This window comes from Fundulus heteroclitus, chromosome 13 (genome assembly GCF_011125445.2).
Source record: "Fundulus heteroclitus isolate FHET01 chromosome 13, MU-UCD_Fhet_4.1, whole genome shotgun sequence".
NCBI lineage: Eukaryota > Metazoa > Chordata > Actinopteri > Cyprinodontiformes > Fundulidae > Fundulus > Fundulus heteroclitus.
In genome coordinates this window covers 26,519,345-26,535,834 of record NC_046373.1, presented here as the reverse complement: position 1 = coordinate 26,535,834, position 16,490 = coordinate 26,519,345, and the positions used below count along the sequence as shown (strand labels likewise).

General features: G+C 41.2%; 1 pseudogene and 2 gene segments (V, D, J or C); 1 reads left to right on the top strand and 2 right to left on the bottom strand.

Annotated features, from left to right (window-relative positions):
* Positions 1–744: 744 nt before the first annotated feature.
* Positions 745–1,321, bottom strand: LOC118565293. The segment is given in 2 exon segments: positions 745–1,090; positions 1,200–1,321. Coding segments are annotated over 2 exon segments (423 nt in total).
* Positions 1,322–4,600: 3,279 nt separating this feature from the next.
* Positions 4,601–6,335, top strand: LOC118565306. The segment is given in 2 exon segments: positions 4,601–4,636; positions 5,872–6,335. A coding segment is annotated over 1 exon segment (255 nt).
* A 1,727-nt stretch (positions 6,336–8,062) lies between these two features.
* LOC118565465 lies at positions 8,063–11,847 on the bottom strand (annotated as a pseudogene).
* Between the last annotated feature and the right edge of the window lie 4,643 nt (positions 11,848–16,490).

The window sequence follows — 16,490 nt, the reverse complement described above, 5'->3', positions numbered from 1 at the left end:
AAACTGTGTTCATTGTATTGTATATTGACATTTTGTCTTTCTAAAGTGTTCCCAACTCAAACTTTGCCATTCTCTTCTTTTATTATTTGTCTGGAAACACCAAAATATATCTAAAGTACGAAAAAGGAAATTGATGCGCATTCATATAATTAGAGTTTGATAACACAGCAAATGCATTACAAAATCAACAGAACAGATACTGATCTTCAAGTAAGTCATTGGAGACAGAAAGTTAAAGTCTTTTCCGGATTTTCAGCTTGCAGTGTGAAATCCAGTGTGTGTGTGTGTGTGTGTGTGTGTGTGTGTGTGTGTGTGTGTGTGTGTGTGTGTGTGTGTGTGTGTGTGTGTGTGTGTGTGTTTGTGTGAGTGTTGTTGTACTTGCAGCTGAGCAAATACATTTTTTTATCATTTACTGGTAAAGTGAGGAATTTGATGTAGAGTGAGGAGCTTTTGCCGGTCCTCACTTTGATTCTGGGCTAGGGGTTAAGGTTAGCACTATGGTCTTAATGAGGTTTAGGGTTAGGGTTAGATAAAACCCCATAAAGGTTAAGTTTAGGGCTAGGGTCAGGGTTAGGCCATAGTAAGATTAGAAGACGTATTGAAGTCTATGGAAGACTAGGCACAGTCCTCACCATCTACTTGAAACAAGGTTGTGCATGTGTGTAACTAACTGTAACAGTCAACTGAAACCTCCATCTGTGACACATGGTTCAGTTTCTGTTCAGTCTGAATAGGGGAGGTTTTTGTACGACTGATTTTCACTGTGTGAATGAATATGTGCTGCTGATGTAGAATTCACCCATACAGTAGTAAACTGCAGCATCTTCAGCCTGAACTCCACTGATGGTCAGAGTGAAGTCAGAGTTTGATCCACTGCCTGTAAAACGACTTGGAGTCCCTGATGCTCGAGTGCTGGCATAATAAATGAGCAGCTTAGGAGTTTGTCCATCTTTCTGTTGATACCAGGCTTGATAGTGGCCGTTGGAATCAACATAAACATTCTGACTGGTCCTACAGGTAATGGTAGCAGATCCTCCCAGATCAGCTGTCACTGCTGCAGGCTGAGTCACTGTGACCTGACCTCTGGACTCTGAGGACACAGAGACAAAAAAACATAAGGCAGCTTGATGGTTTTGTGGGCTTCATTTCAGAGGGACAGATGTTGATAGAGGAGAGGAGTTTGATCCTCTGGACTTTACCTGTGAAGCAGCAGCGGAGGAGAGTCCAGATGAGGACGCAGATCAAAGTCATGTTTTTGATGAGGAGGATTTCTGTGTCTTCTGTTGTCATGAAGGACAGCTGTCAGTCCTCCAGTGTTCAACTCTCATGACTATAAACTCTCCCAGAGCACTGGAGCATGGTGCTGCTGATGCAAAGTGCCTCTCTATGGAAATGCTCTGTAGTGATTCTTGTAGGAACTGGGATCTTTAAGTTGCAGTTGCTCTTTCAGTCAGAATATTCTGTTTCTGTGAAAAATCCCATCAATGATGTATAGAAAATATTATTCACATTACTTTTTAAAACTGTTGTTAACGATTTATCAAGCCCAATCTTCACTTTTAACATCTTTCCATTTTTAGGCCCGAGCAGCAAAGTACTGCAAAGTTCTATTGTTTTCATGTTGTTTATTATTATTAGGCCCGAGAAGCAAAGTGCTGCAGCTTTAATTTATATTTCAAATTGTTTCAATATTTAGTTTTTGTGGTAATGTTACCTTATTTTTCTTTAAGTTTACTTTGCAGATAACTGATATAATTTCAAGAGCATATACCACCCAAAGTTTACATTTATTTCAATGGTGTTTAAGTAAGTATGAATCACTGTGAAAGGCTCTCTGCCAGGGAAATAAGTTGGATGGTACCTTTCAATCACTTCAATCAATCACTTTATTTATTTTGGTAAATTGTCCACATTAAACACAAGTAACAGCAAAAGAAAAAAAGAGAAAAACAAAAACAATAGACAATAGACCTTTAAAGATAATTTTGTCCTAATCAGAATAAACTCCACTGCAGTTTTGCAATTATAGATTTGACTTTACTTATTATGAAATTCTTTGGAAACCTCCAATATTTTTAAAGGCATCTAAAAGAAACAATTTTCTTGTACCAGCATTGTGAATAATGAGGATGAAACATACAAAGTCAAATCAAAATCATATGTATGTAGTACCTTTATTTTAGTGGCATATGTTACAGGTCCTGAGTATCAGGACTCCAGCAACAGTGAATGCGCAATCTGAGAAATAAAACAGCAATGAATCAATGATGCTTCGCATTCGGAATCCAGATTACGTCTCATTTATTAAACAAGTAGACAGGTCACAGTGTACAGCATTGTGTGATCTCCCGTCTTTCACATAAATCAAAACATTATGATGACACAAATATAGTGCATCAAACAGCACTAGCATGTAAATGCATATTAACTGGGGCCAAGCATCAACGTGCACTGTTTACCTCTTTCACTAACCATCTCAAAATAATATCAACCGATTATTTTACAAAGAAAAACATTTCAACATTTATAACCGGGATTTACGAAATCTCGCGATATTTCCAATACAAACATAACAAGTCTCGCGAGACGTCGCCAACGTGACATTAGCATTTTGTTAATCGAGACTCTCGGCGGATAAAGCTTAAAAGCATTAAATGTAAATATACATATCAGCTGTATCAGTACCATCTACTACAACAGGATATAATAAGTTCACCGAATAACTTTGGAGTGTTTTCACCAAGTACATACCTGAGAAATAAAACAGCAATGAATCAATGATGCTTCGCATTCGGAATCCAGATTACGTCTGACGCGAACAGGAAGTCCGTCATCTAAACCGACCCGGAAACCGCGTCCCCCGATCAAAGATTTCCTCTTACTACTGTTACATTTTTAGAAATATTCCTCAGGAAAGTGCAAAATATGGCAACCAGCTATGCCAAAATATAACAGAAAATTATTTTGTTTCTACAAAATAAATATATAAAAAAACAAATACATAATAACAACCAAAAACATGGGGTGACATTTTTAGGTGCACCACACATATAAAGATCCGCTGGCTTAGCCCAAGCAATGTCTTTCTACACCTATGATCTTAAAGAAAAGCAATTTGACAACTAGCTAAACCAAGCTACCAAGAATGAATGAATAATTATACTCCATAAAATAATCAGCTCTGAGATACCATGTAAACTGCACATACTGAATATGAAACTGCAAAAGATTTGACAGCAGCACTATTCCACCGTCCACCAATATAAATGAGTTAATCATGCATGCAGACGCTCTGTGTGCCCTGATGAAGGTTCACTCACCTCAGCATGCCAAAAGCCTGCAGCCACACCAATGGATGACTGTCCACCTACTTTCTGATCATCCCTAATTATATCACCATGTAGGAGAACTCCATTTAAAGTCTCTACTCTCAGTCATAGGGTCTGTCTCATTCCGCCTACTTCTACACTTCGAACACTTAGTTTTAAGTATACAGTGTAGATAACACAAAAAGTCAGTGCACTGAAGGTACCCGGATGACCCCCTAAAAACGGTCACAAAATGCAGTGTGTAACGATGGACCCTACTCGCACTAAACGGACGCCATCTTGACTACAAAGCGGAAAGAGAAGGACTAGGGACGTCGGGAAGATGTTCCCATTTTGAAAATAATGGCGGACAATTCAGCCGAGACAGCCGGAGCTGCGACAACACAATCATATAAATGTAAGTAATGGTGGTAATACAAGGCATTGTACTCTCGTCTAATGCATCACTTACATGTCCCTCACTGACAGAAGCTGATATATATGCCGCCGGCATATATTTTTGGCGGGCTGAAAATTTGCGTTCACGTGTGTTGCGTTCGTCACGTCATCCCGTCATTTCCGGTAAGCATTTAACATAAGTGTTCCTTTTGGAATAATACTAACGATCGAAAGAGGGCACTACGGCAGTAATTGGTCAGTGCACATTAGCAGTGCACCGACGGAAGTATTTGGAATGAGACAGAGCCATAGACTGTTGTCTTTCTTCTTCTCCTCCTCTTCTTTCTCTTCTTCCTTGCTGACCAACAGTAGGCCAATTTCCACCAGCATCAACAGTGGTCGTTGTTCACCCTGTTCTCAATCAATCTGGTATGGAGATCACGTTATTGTCTTACATGGTACATTTGGCAAAAATTTACACCAGAGGTCCTTCCTGATGCAACGTTGTGCATTTATCCAGGCTTGTGACCAAACTCAGAACAGGACACAGGACACTGTGCCCCTGTGAGGCTGCATTGCAAGGAACAGTAGTTTACCAGAGGGATTTATTAAATTATTAATCTAAACTCTTTTCCTTAGACTAATAACTGCTTCTTTATAACTTTGTTTGAGAAGATAAAGTTATTTATAATGTGCTGTAAATGAAAGTATCAATAATAATAATAATAATTCATTATAATTCAAATTCTGACTAGTTTACGTCTAGATTTAAAATAACTTAATATCACACAGGCAGCAGATTAATGAATTTAGTTTTCATGAAAGCGAGTGAGCCGTGTCTCTACAGTCAGAGGTTTTTGTACGGCAGCTCAATGAGTTTGTATCACTGTGGTGGACTTTTGGTGGAGGAACCAGACTGGAGGTTGGAAGTAAGTCAAATTTAAGGCTATTCTTTTACAAACAGCATTCTTGTTTTGTCAATATTATTTTTCAAATAAAACCTGGAACAATTATGTATATTTTCTGTTTCAAACAAACAGACTATTTAGCAAAATAAATAATTACTTTGTGACTGAAAATCCAAAATCTGAATTTGAAGATAATAGGAGCTGCTTCAGGGTGAAACAGATTTTTTGGGGATTTTATCTAAATTGTAGGTTTAGTTTAGTGTAAAGTCAGTGAGCCATGTCTCTACAGTCAGAGGTTTTTGTACGGCGGCTCAATGAGTTTGTATCACTGTGGTGGACTTTTGGTGGAGGAACCAGACTGGAGGTTGGAAGTAAGTCACAGTAAAGGCTTGTATTCAGTAATAATTGTCTCTTTAGAGTATCTCACTTTGATAAAGGATGAGACTAAATTGTGATAATCTTGGTGGATAATCCTAGGCTGAAGGTTTAGTTTAGTCTGAAAATGTATGAAAACTGTGTCTTTATGCAGTCAAAGGTTTCTGTACAGCAGCTCAATCAGTTTATATGTCTGGGGAGGACTTTGGGTCGTGGAAACAACCTCTGTGAATGTTTGGATGTTTTTTAGTCATAGTTCTGTGTCCTGTTGAAAGTAGAAACTATATCTTTGTTTTTAATGTTTTCTTATACTATGTTTTAAATAAGACCATAAAGCAGGGGTTAAAGTGTAAAGCAACACTGGAAGTGAAATGTCAACAATTTGAAGACTAATTGTCATGACAATAAGGATCAGTCGTCCAAGAACGTACATTTTGTTACTGAGTTATTTGAAATATAATCTCTAAGTATAGATAAAAGTAATGAGAAACGTTCGTATATTGATCAGAGCATCTGAACAGTTTAATGTTATAAGATGTTTTACTAAATGATAGATAGAACTGTATATACATGTATTCCCTTGTTAAAGAAAATTAAAACCGACGTTATTTTGAATATCAAGTAAAAACGTAATATATTGCTTCTATATTTCAGTACTGATATATTTTAGTTCAAACTGTATTCTCAGTCTTCCTGAGCTGATATGCATGAACAATTGTTGAAAGGGAAGTGAAACAGAGCGTGAGCTGAGTGGCTGTTAGAGCAGAAAGACATCTGTCAGAAACTTCTTTATGGAGAAAACCAACTCTAACAGGAGAAGAGTTGAAATGACTGTTGTTAGATTCTAGTTCTCTTCCTCTAACCTGATTGGTGTCTCCTAGGTGATGCCCGTCCCACCCTGACAGTGCTGCCCCCCTCCAGTGAGGAGCTGCAGCAGGGGAAGGCCACCCTCATGTGTCTGGCCAACAAGGGCTTCCCCTCAGACTGGAGTCTGTCCTGGACGCTGGACGGCAGCAGCAGCTTCACCTGGGAAGAAAACAAGAGCCGAGTGGTGCTGCAGAAGGACGGCCTCTACAGCTGGAGCAGCACCCTGAGGCTCCCTGCAGACCAGTGGAGGAAGGTGGGCTCTGTGACCTGTGAGGCCTCCAAGGGCTCCCAGCCTGCAGTCACACAGACGCTGACCAGAGACCAGTGTTCCCAGTCCTGAGCTCATTCACTGGGAGTTTGCTGGTCTTTTTCTGCTACTGCTCTGTTTTTGCTCTTCAATCGTTTCTCTCAGTTTTTCTTCCATAAGTGTTCATCTGTTCATGTACAATTTGATGATTGAAATAAAACTGACAAAAAAAATAATTGTGCCTTTACTTTATTACTTAAATATATTTATTGTTTTACTAGAACAGTTGCACTTGACATTTTCCATTTAGGCATTTAAACAGCTTAGAATTTCCTTTTTGCTCTATTTTAGACAAAGTTTTATGATTTCAGTAAAAATACTGAAAGATGTTCTTGTCAAAAGTACTGAAGACCATCATCTTACTTTTGTTAATTAATGTCTAATATTTTTTAAAGTTATTCTCTTGATACTTTTTAAAGACACTTTATTACTTAAAGGTGTTTGCAAGAAATTTAAAGGATATGTACAATAAGCACAAAATTTATCAAGAGTTTTAATAAAGAGCTCGACTCTGTGGAGGACAAAGTTTGTGGGTCTACAACAGCAGCTGGAATCTACAGCTGTTCATGATCATGGAGCTTACATTTAACTGTCTGGCAGGTTTGACTCAAGAAAATGACACAGCTTTATTAACAGTATTTGGCTCTACATATCTGTGTGAGCAGATTTTCTCTCACATGAGGAGTGTCCTCAGCGTCTCCTCTAGTCGTCTGACTGCTGGACACTCAGAGACCTGTGTGCTCCTTAAAGTTACTAAGTGTGATCCCCATAAAGCAGAACTGGAAAACAAAGCGGGGACAGAGATCTCATTAACTATGTTCCTGCCACTGAGGAAAAGGAAATAAGAGTATATAACATTATCTTGACATAAGTGCATTTGTCCTTTGGCATAAATCCCTCTAAATTAGCCGAAAATCTTCATAAGATATGTCTGAAAGCCTCTTCAGCGACTGTGTCATTAAAACTTGTCTCTCAGTTTTATAACATTTGTATTTAAAGCAAACTCCCTGAGATAAACAGGATCTATTCAATGTTATATTTTTTAATTATCACAAATTACTTGACAGATATAATCTGTGTCAAGTGTAGTTTATTTTGGGATTTACTTCTTTATTGATTCAAACATCTGATCCTCTGTGAAAACCAGATTAAAATCTATTCACATTTTTTTCTTTCTAACTATATCACAGTTTTTAAATTTAGTTTTTAGAGGATTTCATAAAAATGGGTTAAAAATATTTCTTTATTAATAAAGCAACCACAAAAATGTCACGTTCTCATGTGTTGGATTCCGTCAGCTTCACCAGTCATCAGTTGTGTTTCTATTCAGTCTGAATGAGTTAGTTCATTGATTGTTTTCCACTGTGTGAACACAACCTGGCTGTTGAAAGTGTTGCTCTGACAGAATCTCAGCCTGAACTTTATTGATGGTCAGAGTAAAGTCAGAGTTTGATCTACTGCCTATGAAATAATGAGCAGCTGGAGAGTTTAGGACTAAAACAATTGTATCACTGTTTAAAGAACATCCAGACAGAACGTTAGGATATGTGTTCAGCAAAGAGAGATAAATCTTAATCTGGTTGTTAACAATGTTTTCTATAATGCATACCTAAATGCTGATATTTTATTTAAATCTCAGGTCAAATTTTATTGTCCACAACATAGTTTTTACAAGTCTATTAAAATATTCAAATACATAAATTAACTTCAAAGCTTCCCATGAAACCAGTAATATTAATGGGAACTATTCATGTGAATGTATTTTTGAGGAACAATATTGCCATAAATGATTGTTACTCTGTGTGTCTGTGTTTAGTGAGCTGTGTCAGAGTCTGCTGTGACATTCAGCTGCAGTTTCTGTTCAGCCTGACTGAGGGAGGTTTTTGTACGACTGTTTTTCACTGTGTGAACACAGCCTGACCGCTGATTTCATGATAACTCTGACAGTAGTAAACTGCAGCATCTTCAGCCTGAACTCCACTGATGGTCAGAGTGAAGTCAGAGTTTGATCCACTGCCTGTAAAACGACTTGGAGTCCCTGATGCTCGAGTGCTGGCATAATAAATGAGCAGCTTAGGAGTTTGTCCATCTTTCTGTTGATACCAGTGTCATGATTTTAGGTTCTGTCTTACTTTTGGATTATGGAATAGTTTGGGTTTGATTTTGGTCTTTGTTTTATATTATTCTGTCAGGGTTCTGCAAGCTTTCAGTTTAGTTCTGTCCTGTTCCCTGCCACTATTCCTGTCAGTCTTTCAGCCACTCCTTCTCCTTCTGATTACTTCCACCTGGTCTCTTTAATTGGCTCTCCCTCTCTCCTTTGTTCTCCTGCCTTTTTAAGTCTGTCTCTTTTGCTGCTTCCCTGCCAGAACGTCACATCTCTTGTCCCCATTTCTCATGCCGCACATGTTTACTCACCCGTTCTCCAGCCACTGGGTAAGAGCTCTTCAGCATTCTGTATTTTTGTATCTGACCTGTTTGCTTTTTTGACTCTGCCCAGTTCTTGTTAGTTTTTTTGCTTGGATGTTCTGCTCTGTACCCAGTCTGGATTGTTTTTTGCCTGCCGGATCCACCCCGTCATCACTTTGAATAAATCCTGTTAATCTCTACCTAATTGTCTGGCTGAATACTGGGTCCTTAGTCTAAATCATTACAGTACGTTCTGGCCCAAAACCGGACCCATCGCCAGACAAGTACGTTGTTTTTTTTTCTCTCCTCTTTTTCTTTTTTCTCACCATGACCCGACCACAGGAGGATCAGGCTCTATGGGAGAGGGTTTTTGCTCAGGTGGAATTCCTTCGAAGGCTGAGCAGAAAGCCTGAGAGGTTGGACATGGAGGCGATCCGGGCGGAGATCCCGTTCATCCTCCGTGAAGGACTTCATCCCCTGCCTATTCCCCGCCTGGTCCCTGCCTCACAACTTCGCCTAGCAGCGCCCAGCCGGGTTTCCCCTGTGCCGCCCAGCAGTAGTCCAGCAGCTGCATCACACGCCACGGCCCAAGTCTGCGTGGGTGTGGAGCACGCTGCGCCGCCGGGCACAGAGGTTCCTGCCGCGCACGCCACGGCCCAAGTCTTCGTGGGTGTGCGCACTGCTGCTGCCTGTGCGGAGACGGTGCATGTCGGAGCATTGGGCACAGAGGTTCCTGTTGCACACGCCACGGCCCGAGTCTGCGTGGGTGTGCATGTTTCAAGACCTCTGGCCTTCGCCGATGTCCCACCTCAGCCTGGGGTTTCTGACTCACCGGAGCTCCATGAGGGGGTCCAGGAGGACCTGCCTCTTCTCGAGCTCCATGAGGGGGTCCAGGAGGACCTGCCTCTTCTCAAGCTCCATGAGGGGGTCCAGGAGGACCTGCCTCTTCACAAGCCCCAAGAAGGGGTCCTGGAGGACCTGCCCTCAATCTCAGCCCCAGTGCCTGCTCCCCGCAGCTTAAAGACTGAGTGTCCAGTGCCAGCTCCTCGTAGCTTTAGCGCACTGTCTCCAGTGCCAGCTCCTCGTAGCTTTAGCGCACTGTCTCCAGTGCCAGCTCCTCGTAGCTTTAGCGCACTGTCTCCAGTGCCAGCTCCTCGTAGCTTTAGCGCACTGTCTCCAGTGCCAGCTCCTCGTAGCTTTAGCGCACTGTCTCCAGTGCCAGCTCCTCGTAGCTTTAGCGCACTGTCTCCAGTGCCAGCTCCTCGTAGCTTTAGCGCACTGTCTCCAGTGCCAGCTCCTCGTAGCTTTAGCGCACTGTCTCCAGTGCCAGCTCCTCGTAGCTTTAGCGCACTGTCTCCAGTGCCAGCTCCTCGTAGCTTTAGCGCACTGTCTCCAGTGCCAGCTCCTCGTAGCTTTAGCGCACTGTCTCCAGTGCCAGCTCCTCGTAGCTTCAAAGCACTGTCGCCCGTAGCCTGTAGTCAGGCCCTGCCCGAAGCCTGTAGTCAGGCCCTGCCCGAAGCCTGTAGTCAGGCCCTGCCCGAAGCCTGTAGTCAGGCCCTGCCCGAAGCCTGTAGTCAGGCCCTGCCCGAAGCCTGTAGTCAGGCCCTGCCCGAAGCCTGTAGTCAGGCCCTGCCCGAAGCCTGTAGTCAGGCCCTGCCGCCCGTAGCCATTAGCCAGGCCCTGCCCGAAGCCTGTAGTCAGGCCCTGCCGCCCGTAGCCATTAGCCAGGCCCTGCCGCCCGTAGCCATTAGCCAGGCGCCGCCGCCCGTAGCCATTAGCCAGGCTCCCCCTTTAGTCGCCTTTAGCCAGGCTCTCTCCTTAGTCGCCTTTAGCCAGGCTCTCTCCTTAGTCGCCTGTAGCCAGGCGCCCCCCTCAGCCTGTAGTTCGGCGCCTCCTGTAGCTTTTAGTCCGGCGCCAGTTTCCGTTCTCTCTCTCTCCAGGGGTTGGCCTCCGAGGGTCTCGTTTCGCCGCCGATCTTCTGAGGTCCTGCGCCACCACCGGTCTCCTGTCTGCCTGTCCCGCCTAGGCCGTGCTACGGGACGCCCGCCGGAGAACCTGACACGCCGGGGCCGTGCTACGGGACGCCCGCCGGAGAACCTGACACGCCGGGGCCGTGCTACGGGACGCCCGCCGGAGAACCTGACACGCCGGGGCCGTGCTACGGGACGCCCGCCGGAGAACCTGACACGCCGGGGCCGTGCTCCGGGACGCCCACCAGACTCTGTTTTAGAGACTGATTTTGAAGTATTTCAGTTAGTAGTTAGTTCACCCTGTCTGGGTTGTTTTTGTTTTAGGTTTTGGTAGAACTGTTTTCTTTCGCTCGCCCTGTCAGGGTGGTTTTGTTTTTTTTAATGTCTGTCCCTCCATCCTGGTACCCCCATCCACCCACCCGGTCTAGTCTGTCTTGTTTGTCTTGTTTGGGCCGTCTGGAATCCGGCCTTAAGGAGGGGGTTCTGTCATGATTTTAGGTTCTGTCTTACTTTTGGATTATGGAATAGTTTGGGTTTGATTTTGGTCTTTGTTTTATATTATTCTGTCAGGGTTCTGCAAGCTTTCAGTTTAGTTCTGTCCTGTTCCCTGCCACTATTCCTGTCAGTCTTTCAGCCACTCCTTCTCCTTCTGATTACTTCCACCTGGTCTCTTTAATTGGCTCTCCCTCTCTCCTTTGTTCTCCTGCCTTTTTAAGTCTGTCTCTTTTGCTGCTTCCCTGCCAGAACGTCACATCTCTTGTCCCCATTTCTCATGCCGCACATGTTTACTCACCCGTTCTCCAGCCACTGGGTAAGAGCTCTTCAGCATTCTGTATTTTTGTATCTGACCTGTTTGCTTTTTTGACTCTGCCCAGTTCTTGTTAGTTTTTTTGCTTGGATGTTCTGCTCTGTACCCAGTCTGGATTGTTTTTTGCCTGCCGGATCCACCCCGTCATCACTTTGAATAAATCCTGTTAATCTCTACCTAATTGTCTGGCTGAATACTGGGTCCTTAGTCTAAATCATTACAACCAGGCTAGGTAGTTAGAGCCATAAACATTCTGACTGGTCCTACAGGGGATCCTGGCAGATCCTCCCAGATCAGCTGTCACTGCTGCAGGCTGAGTCACTGTGACCTGACCTCTGGACTCTGAGGACACAGACAAAAACATAAAGCAGCTTGATGGTTTTGTGGGCTTCATTTCAGAGGGACAGATGTTGATAGAGGAGAGGAGTTTGATCCTCTGGACTTTACCTGTGAAGCAGCAGCAGAGGAGAGTCCAGATGAGGACGCAGATCAAAGTCATGTTTTTGATGAGGAGGATTTCTGTGTCTTCTGTTGTGATGAAGGACAGCTGTCAGTCCTCCAGTGTTCAACTCTCAGGACTATAAACTCTCCCAGAGCACTGGAGCATGGTGCTGCTGATGCAAAGTGCCTCTCTATGGAAATGCTCTGGCTCAAAGTTGGAACCATCTGATGCTGCTGTTTGTTTGTAAATTGGGATTTTACCTTCCACTGTTAATGTTTTCAACACCCGCGACCCCATGAGGGATTAAGTGGGTCAGAAAATGGATGGATGGATGTTAATGTTTTAATTTTGAGGTTTATCTCTTTATATTACAAAAGTAAAATGATAGGCTTGGAGGTCCTGGGTTTGAAACCTGAAACCATTATCTGCAAGGCCACATTGCCCCCAACTGTGCCACTGTGCAGCCATTGTAAAAGATGTCAACAAAAAAAAAACAAATTTTCTGGTTTTCAAATATTCTTGTAGATACTTTCAAGGCTCCTAACATCAATATGGAATAATTTTAAACATGAAGACTAAGATAAAAACGTTGACATCATCCATTCTAGCTTAGGTTACTCACAAAGAAAAGTAAAATTCCCCTCAGTGTGTTTTAATAAAAAGAAGAAAAAACAATAAAAATATTGGATGTGGGAGAATAAACATTTAAGATCTATTGCAATAAGAAGATTGATAAAGATTAATTAAAAAGATGTTGTCAGTGAATGCAAAATAACTGCTGAGCAGTTTTATTTATGCTGGAAGTTGGCGGGACAGAGATGGATGACAAACCAGCTGAAAGTCGCATTAAGTACTGAAATAGACTTATGGAGTGAAATTTTTTCCATTACTGTTGAAAGCAAAGAACATGTTTTGTAAACGGACATTTGAAAAATAAATAAATCCAGAAATTAAATTTCGAAAAACTTCTTAATTTAAAGATGGTTTTGAGCATATTTCTGTTGCTGTCTCAGAATTTATTTTTAATCACTTTTATTCCAGATTCAATTTTTTCAAATGTCATTTTTTTTTCACATATTTTATATTTTCAATATTCTGTTTTTCTATAAGAGTTTGATGAATTGCATTCCTTTAAAATTGTGTTTTCCAGATGACATTTTCTTCTCTTCTCCTGTTGATGCACACGTTGACCAATAAAAATGTTGTCACTAACATCATGCAGACCAATAGAAATGAGATTTCCATTCTCACTCCGGCGGAAAGCAACAAAAAGTTTCTTTTTGTAAAATAGATAAATCGGAGACAACAGCAAAATTACTCTCAAACCCTTATTTTGATTAAGAAGTTATTCAAAGTTTGATTTCTGGATAGCATAATTTTTATTTTCAAATTTGATGCAAAAGTAATGGAACAAAATTCATTCCATATAGATTCTGGTTTCTTCTCTTTTTTTTAAATACTTTATGAGATTTGAATCTCAAACATTTATCTTCAGGGCAGAAACATGACTGTTGCTGTGCTTCAGCAGTGATGCACGTTTGTTGTCATGGTTACTGATGTAAGACCAGGAAATGAGACATGATTTCTTATCAAACGGGAAGTCAGTGTTGCCCCGGTTTGAATCAAAAATAACTCACCACTTTCACATATAGTGCTATCAGATCAGTAAATATAGTAAATCAAGCAAGTTTATCTTAGATATATATTGTTATATCATAAATACACCTTAGAGAGCATTTAATAAAGAATTGGCTGATTGTACTGTACATTATATAACTTTATATTTAGGAACTATAATTAAACAGCTTTGTTAAAAGCCTTTCATTGTTGGTTGTTTTCTTCTTCAACTCTGAGAAGATGAAGTTTTTAAAGAGCAAAATAAAAATATTTAGTGAAACAATCTTTAAAATCATTAATTTTACAGCCTGGAGAGTGAAATGTGTTTTCTTCTAAGAATATTTTATTAACAGTTGAAACATTGCGGCTTCAGGGTTGTAAACTTACTCACATGATTTATTTAATTATTGAATTTATTTGAAGAGCTGTGAGTGTGTACTTTTAGAAACTATCACTCAGTTAAACAGTTTGTGTTAAAAAAGAGCTGTGGATGAGTTCCTCTCCAGCTGGGAGGTTTTTGTACGACGTTGTATCACTGTGTGAACGGCCAGCTGTTACACTGTTGACAGTAATAAACTCCTCCATCTTCAGCCTGAACTCCAGTGATTGTTAAAGTGAAAGCAGTTCCAGATCCACTTCCACTGAAACGAGCTGGAATCCCAGACTGACGGGACGAAGCAGAATGGATTAAAAGTTTGGGAGACTGTTTTTCCTTCTGAAGGTACCAGTGGAGGCATGTACCAGCGCTGGAACTGGCTTTACAAGTGATGGAAACAGTCTGTCCTGCAACAACAGCCTGAGTTTCAGGCGTCTGAGTCAGGATGATTTCTGCTGAGGAACCTGGAAAATAAATTAATAATAAGAAAAGCTTATAGTAATAAATCAAAAAGATATGGACAAGAAGAAGCTCTCTTCTAGAAGAATATAAAAGGTGGCCCTGGAAGGAATGATCATCAGAGAGTTTATTTCTGAAACAAGGTTTAAAGTCTCACCGTGAACCAGGAGTCCCAGGGTGGTCAGCAGTAGAGTCAGTGACATCATCATTGTGCTGCTGGTGTGTCAGTGGCTCTGAAAGGCCTGGACAGCCACTGATCAACACTGACCTCTTAACAGCTGGGAGCAGAGAGGCAGGACACATATGCAAACACACAGAGTCAGTCACATGGAGCTCAGCTCTACAGCTCATAACGCCTCCTTTTCTCTGCTGAAACATTTGTCATGTATTTAGTAATCTGCATCTCCTGCTACATGTCAGGATATTTCCTCCAACCTGCTGAGAGAGCAGCAAATGAGCTCACAGTGAATCACACTAAATCAAATTTAAACATGAAGTTATTATCACTCAAATAAGAAGTTAATTTTTTTGGTGGAAATAACATGACTGTCCCTTGGAAAACAAAAACACAATGTTGTGAAAGAAATGGCCATATTTACATTTTATTTAGCATATTTCCATGTCAGAAATTATAAATAAATGAAAAACATTCTATTAGCTCTTCCACAATTGTTCCCTTCTTATAATCTCTGACCAGCCTTTTCCATGTTTCTGCTCTTTATTGATTCCAATAACACTTGAATAACACTTCATTAGAATATTTTTTTTTTGTTTCTGTGCAAGATGATATTGATAATTTGTGGAAAATATTCTTCATACTTCATTGAAAACTGTTTTTAAAGACTTGTCAGGCGTCAGTTTTAAGTACTTTACATTGATTGTTTACATTTCCAACTGTTTCTGCATTTACCTGTTGTGGTTATGTTGTCAATGTATAATTTTTATCATTTCAATTTGTAGATTAATCATATCATTAATCATTGTGAAAGGATCTCTGTCAGAGAAACATGTTGGATGTTACATATAAAGATATCTGTGTCCAAATCAGAAGAAAGTTCAATCAAACCACACCTCAGTTTTGCCATTATACAATTTTGTAATTTTATATGATTCTTTGAAATCTCATATTTTTCATAGGATGTAGGATACACCATCTTATTGTACCGGCATTTAGAGAATCTTTGTGGATGTTAAGAATAAAACTTACTAAGTCAAATCAAAATCACATTTGTATGATAATAACTTTATTTCAGTGGCATATAAAGATCCACTGGCTCTATCATTGTCTTTCTTACACATTTGATTTTCAAGCAAAGGTCATTGGACCGCTGGCTAAACTAAGCCACTGTAACTTGACCCTTGCCAGATGGATGTCGTTTTGCCGAGCTCCACACATCTATCTGGAATAGCTGCCATTTGGAGGGATTTTAATACCACCGTAAAATAGATGAGCCAATCAGGATCTCCGGGCAGGATTTTCATAGATGTGACGTATCAGAGAAGCAACTGTTTGGATTCAGGCAACAATGGCGGATTGCAATGAGGAAGCAAGCGGTGGCGAGGCGTCTCTGAGTCCCCGTTTTGGATGACATGTCCTCTGGAAAAGCTGTCCCCAGAAATGTCCCTGATTTCAGTGTATCATGAGGGAGTAAAAATGTTTAATGCAACAAGAGGTATTTACCCGGTCCTGCCACTGACCCAACCTGGTGGAATAGCAGAATCTAACGTGCCTTCCCCGCCCCGTCAGCTTTGCAGAATTGGCAAAACAAACCAACCCCCCGACATAGACTGTCTGCCTGCCCGCCCACTTAGCAAAATAAGAGACGTACTTGGTATTCCTTAGAGAAATCTGGTAACCCAGTAACAGTGATGCTGTTATTTCATCAGTGTTCTCCAATCTACCAATTATTAATTATTTAAAAGAAGACCAGAGAACGGCTTTGGAAATTATCTTTTCGGTTTCGATGTTGGTTTCAATGTGAGTGGTTGAAGTAGCACTACTGTAAACCACTGTAGTCAGTAAAGATGACTACAGTGGTTTATAATCATATGCAAGGATTTTTGATAAGGCCCCTCCTTCTGAAATCCATCTCAAATGGAGCAATCCCAGATGGATGTGTGACTGTGAAGCTCTGCAGTGTGAAATCAATCTGACAAGAGTAAGGGTAAAACCAAGCTTACCAACAATTCTACTCTATAAAAATTCCAGCTCTGAGATGCTATGTTGACTACACATAATGTATGTGAA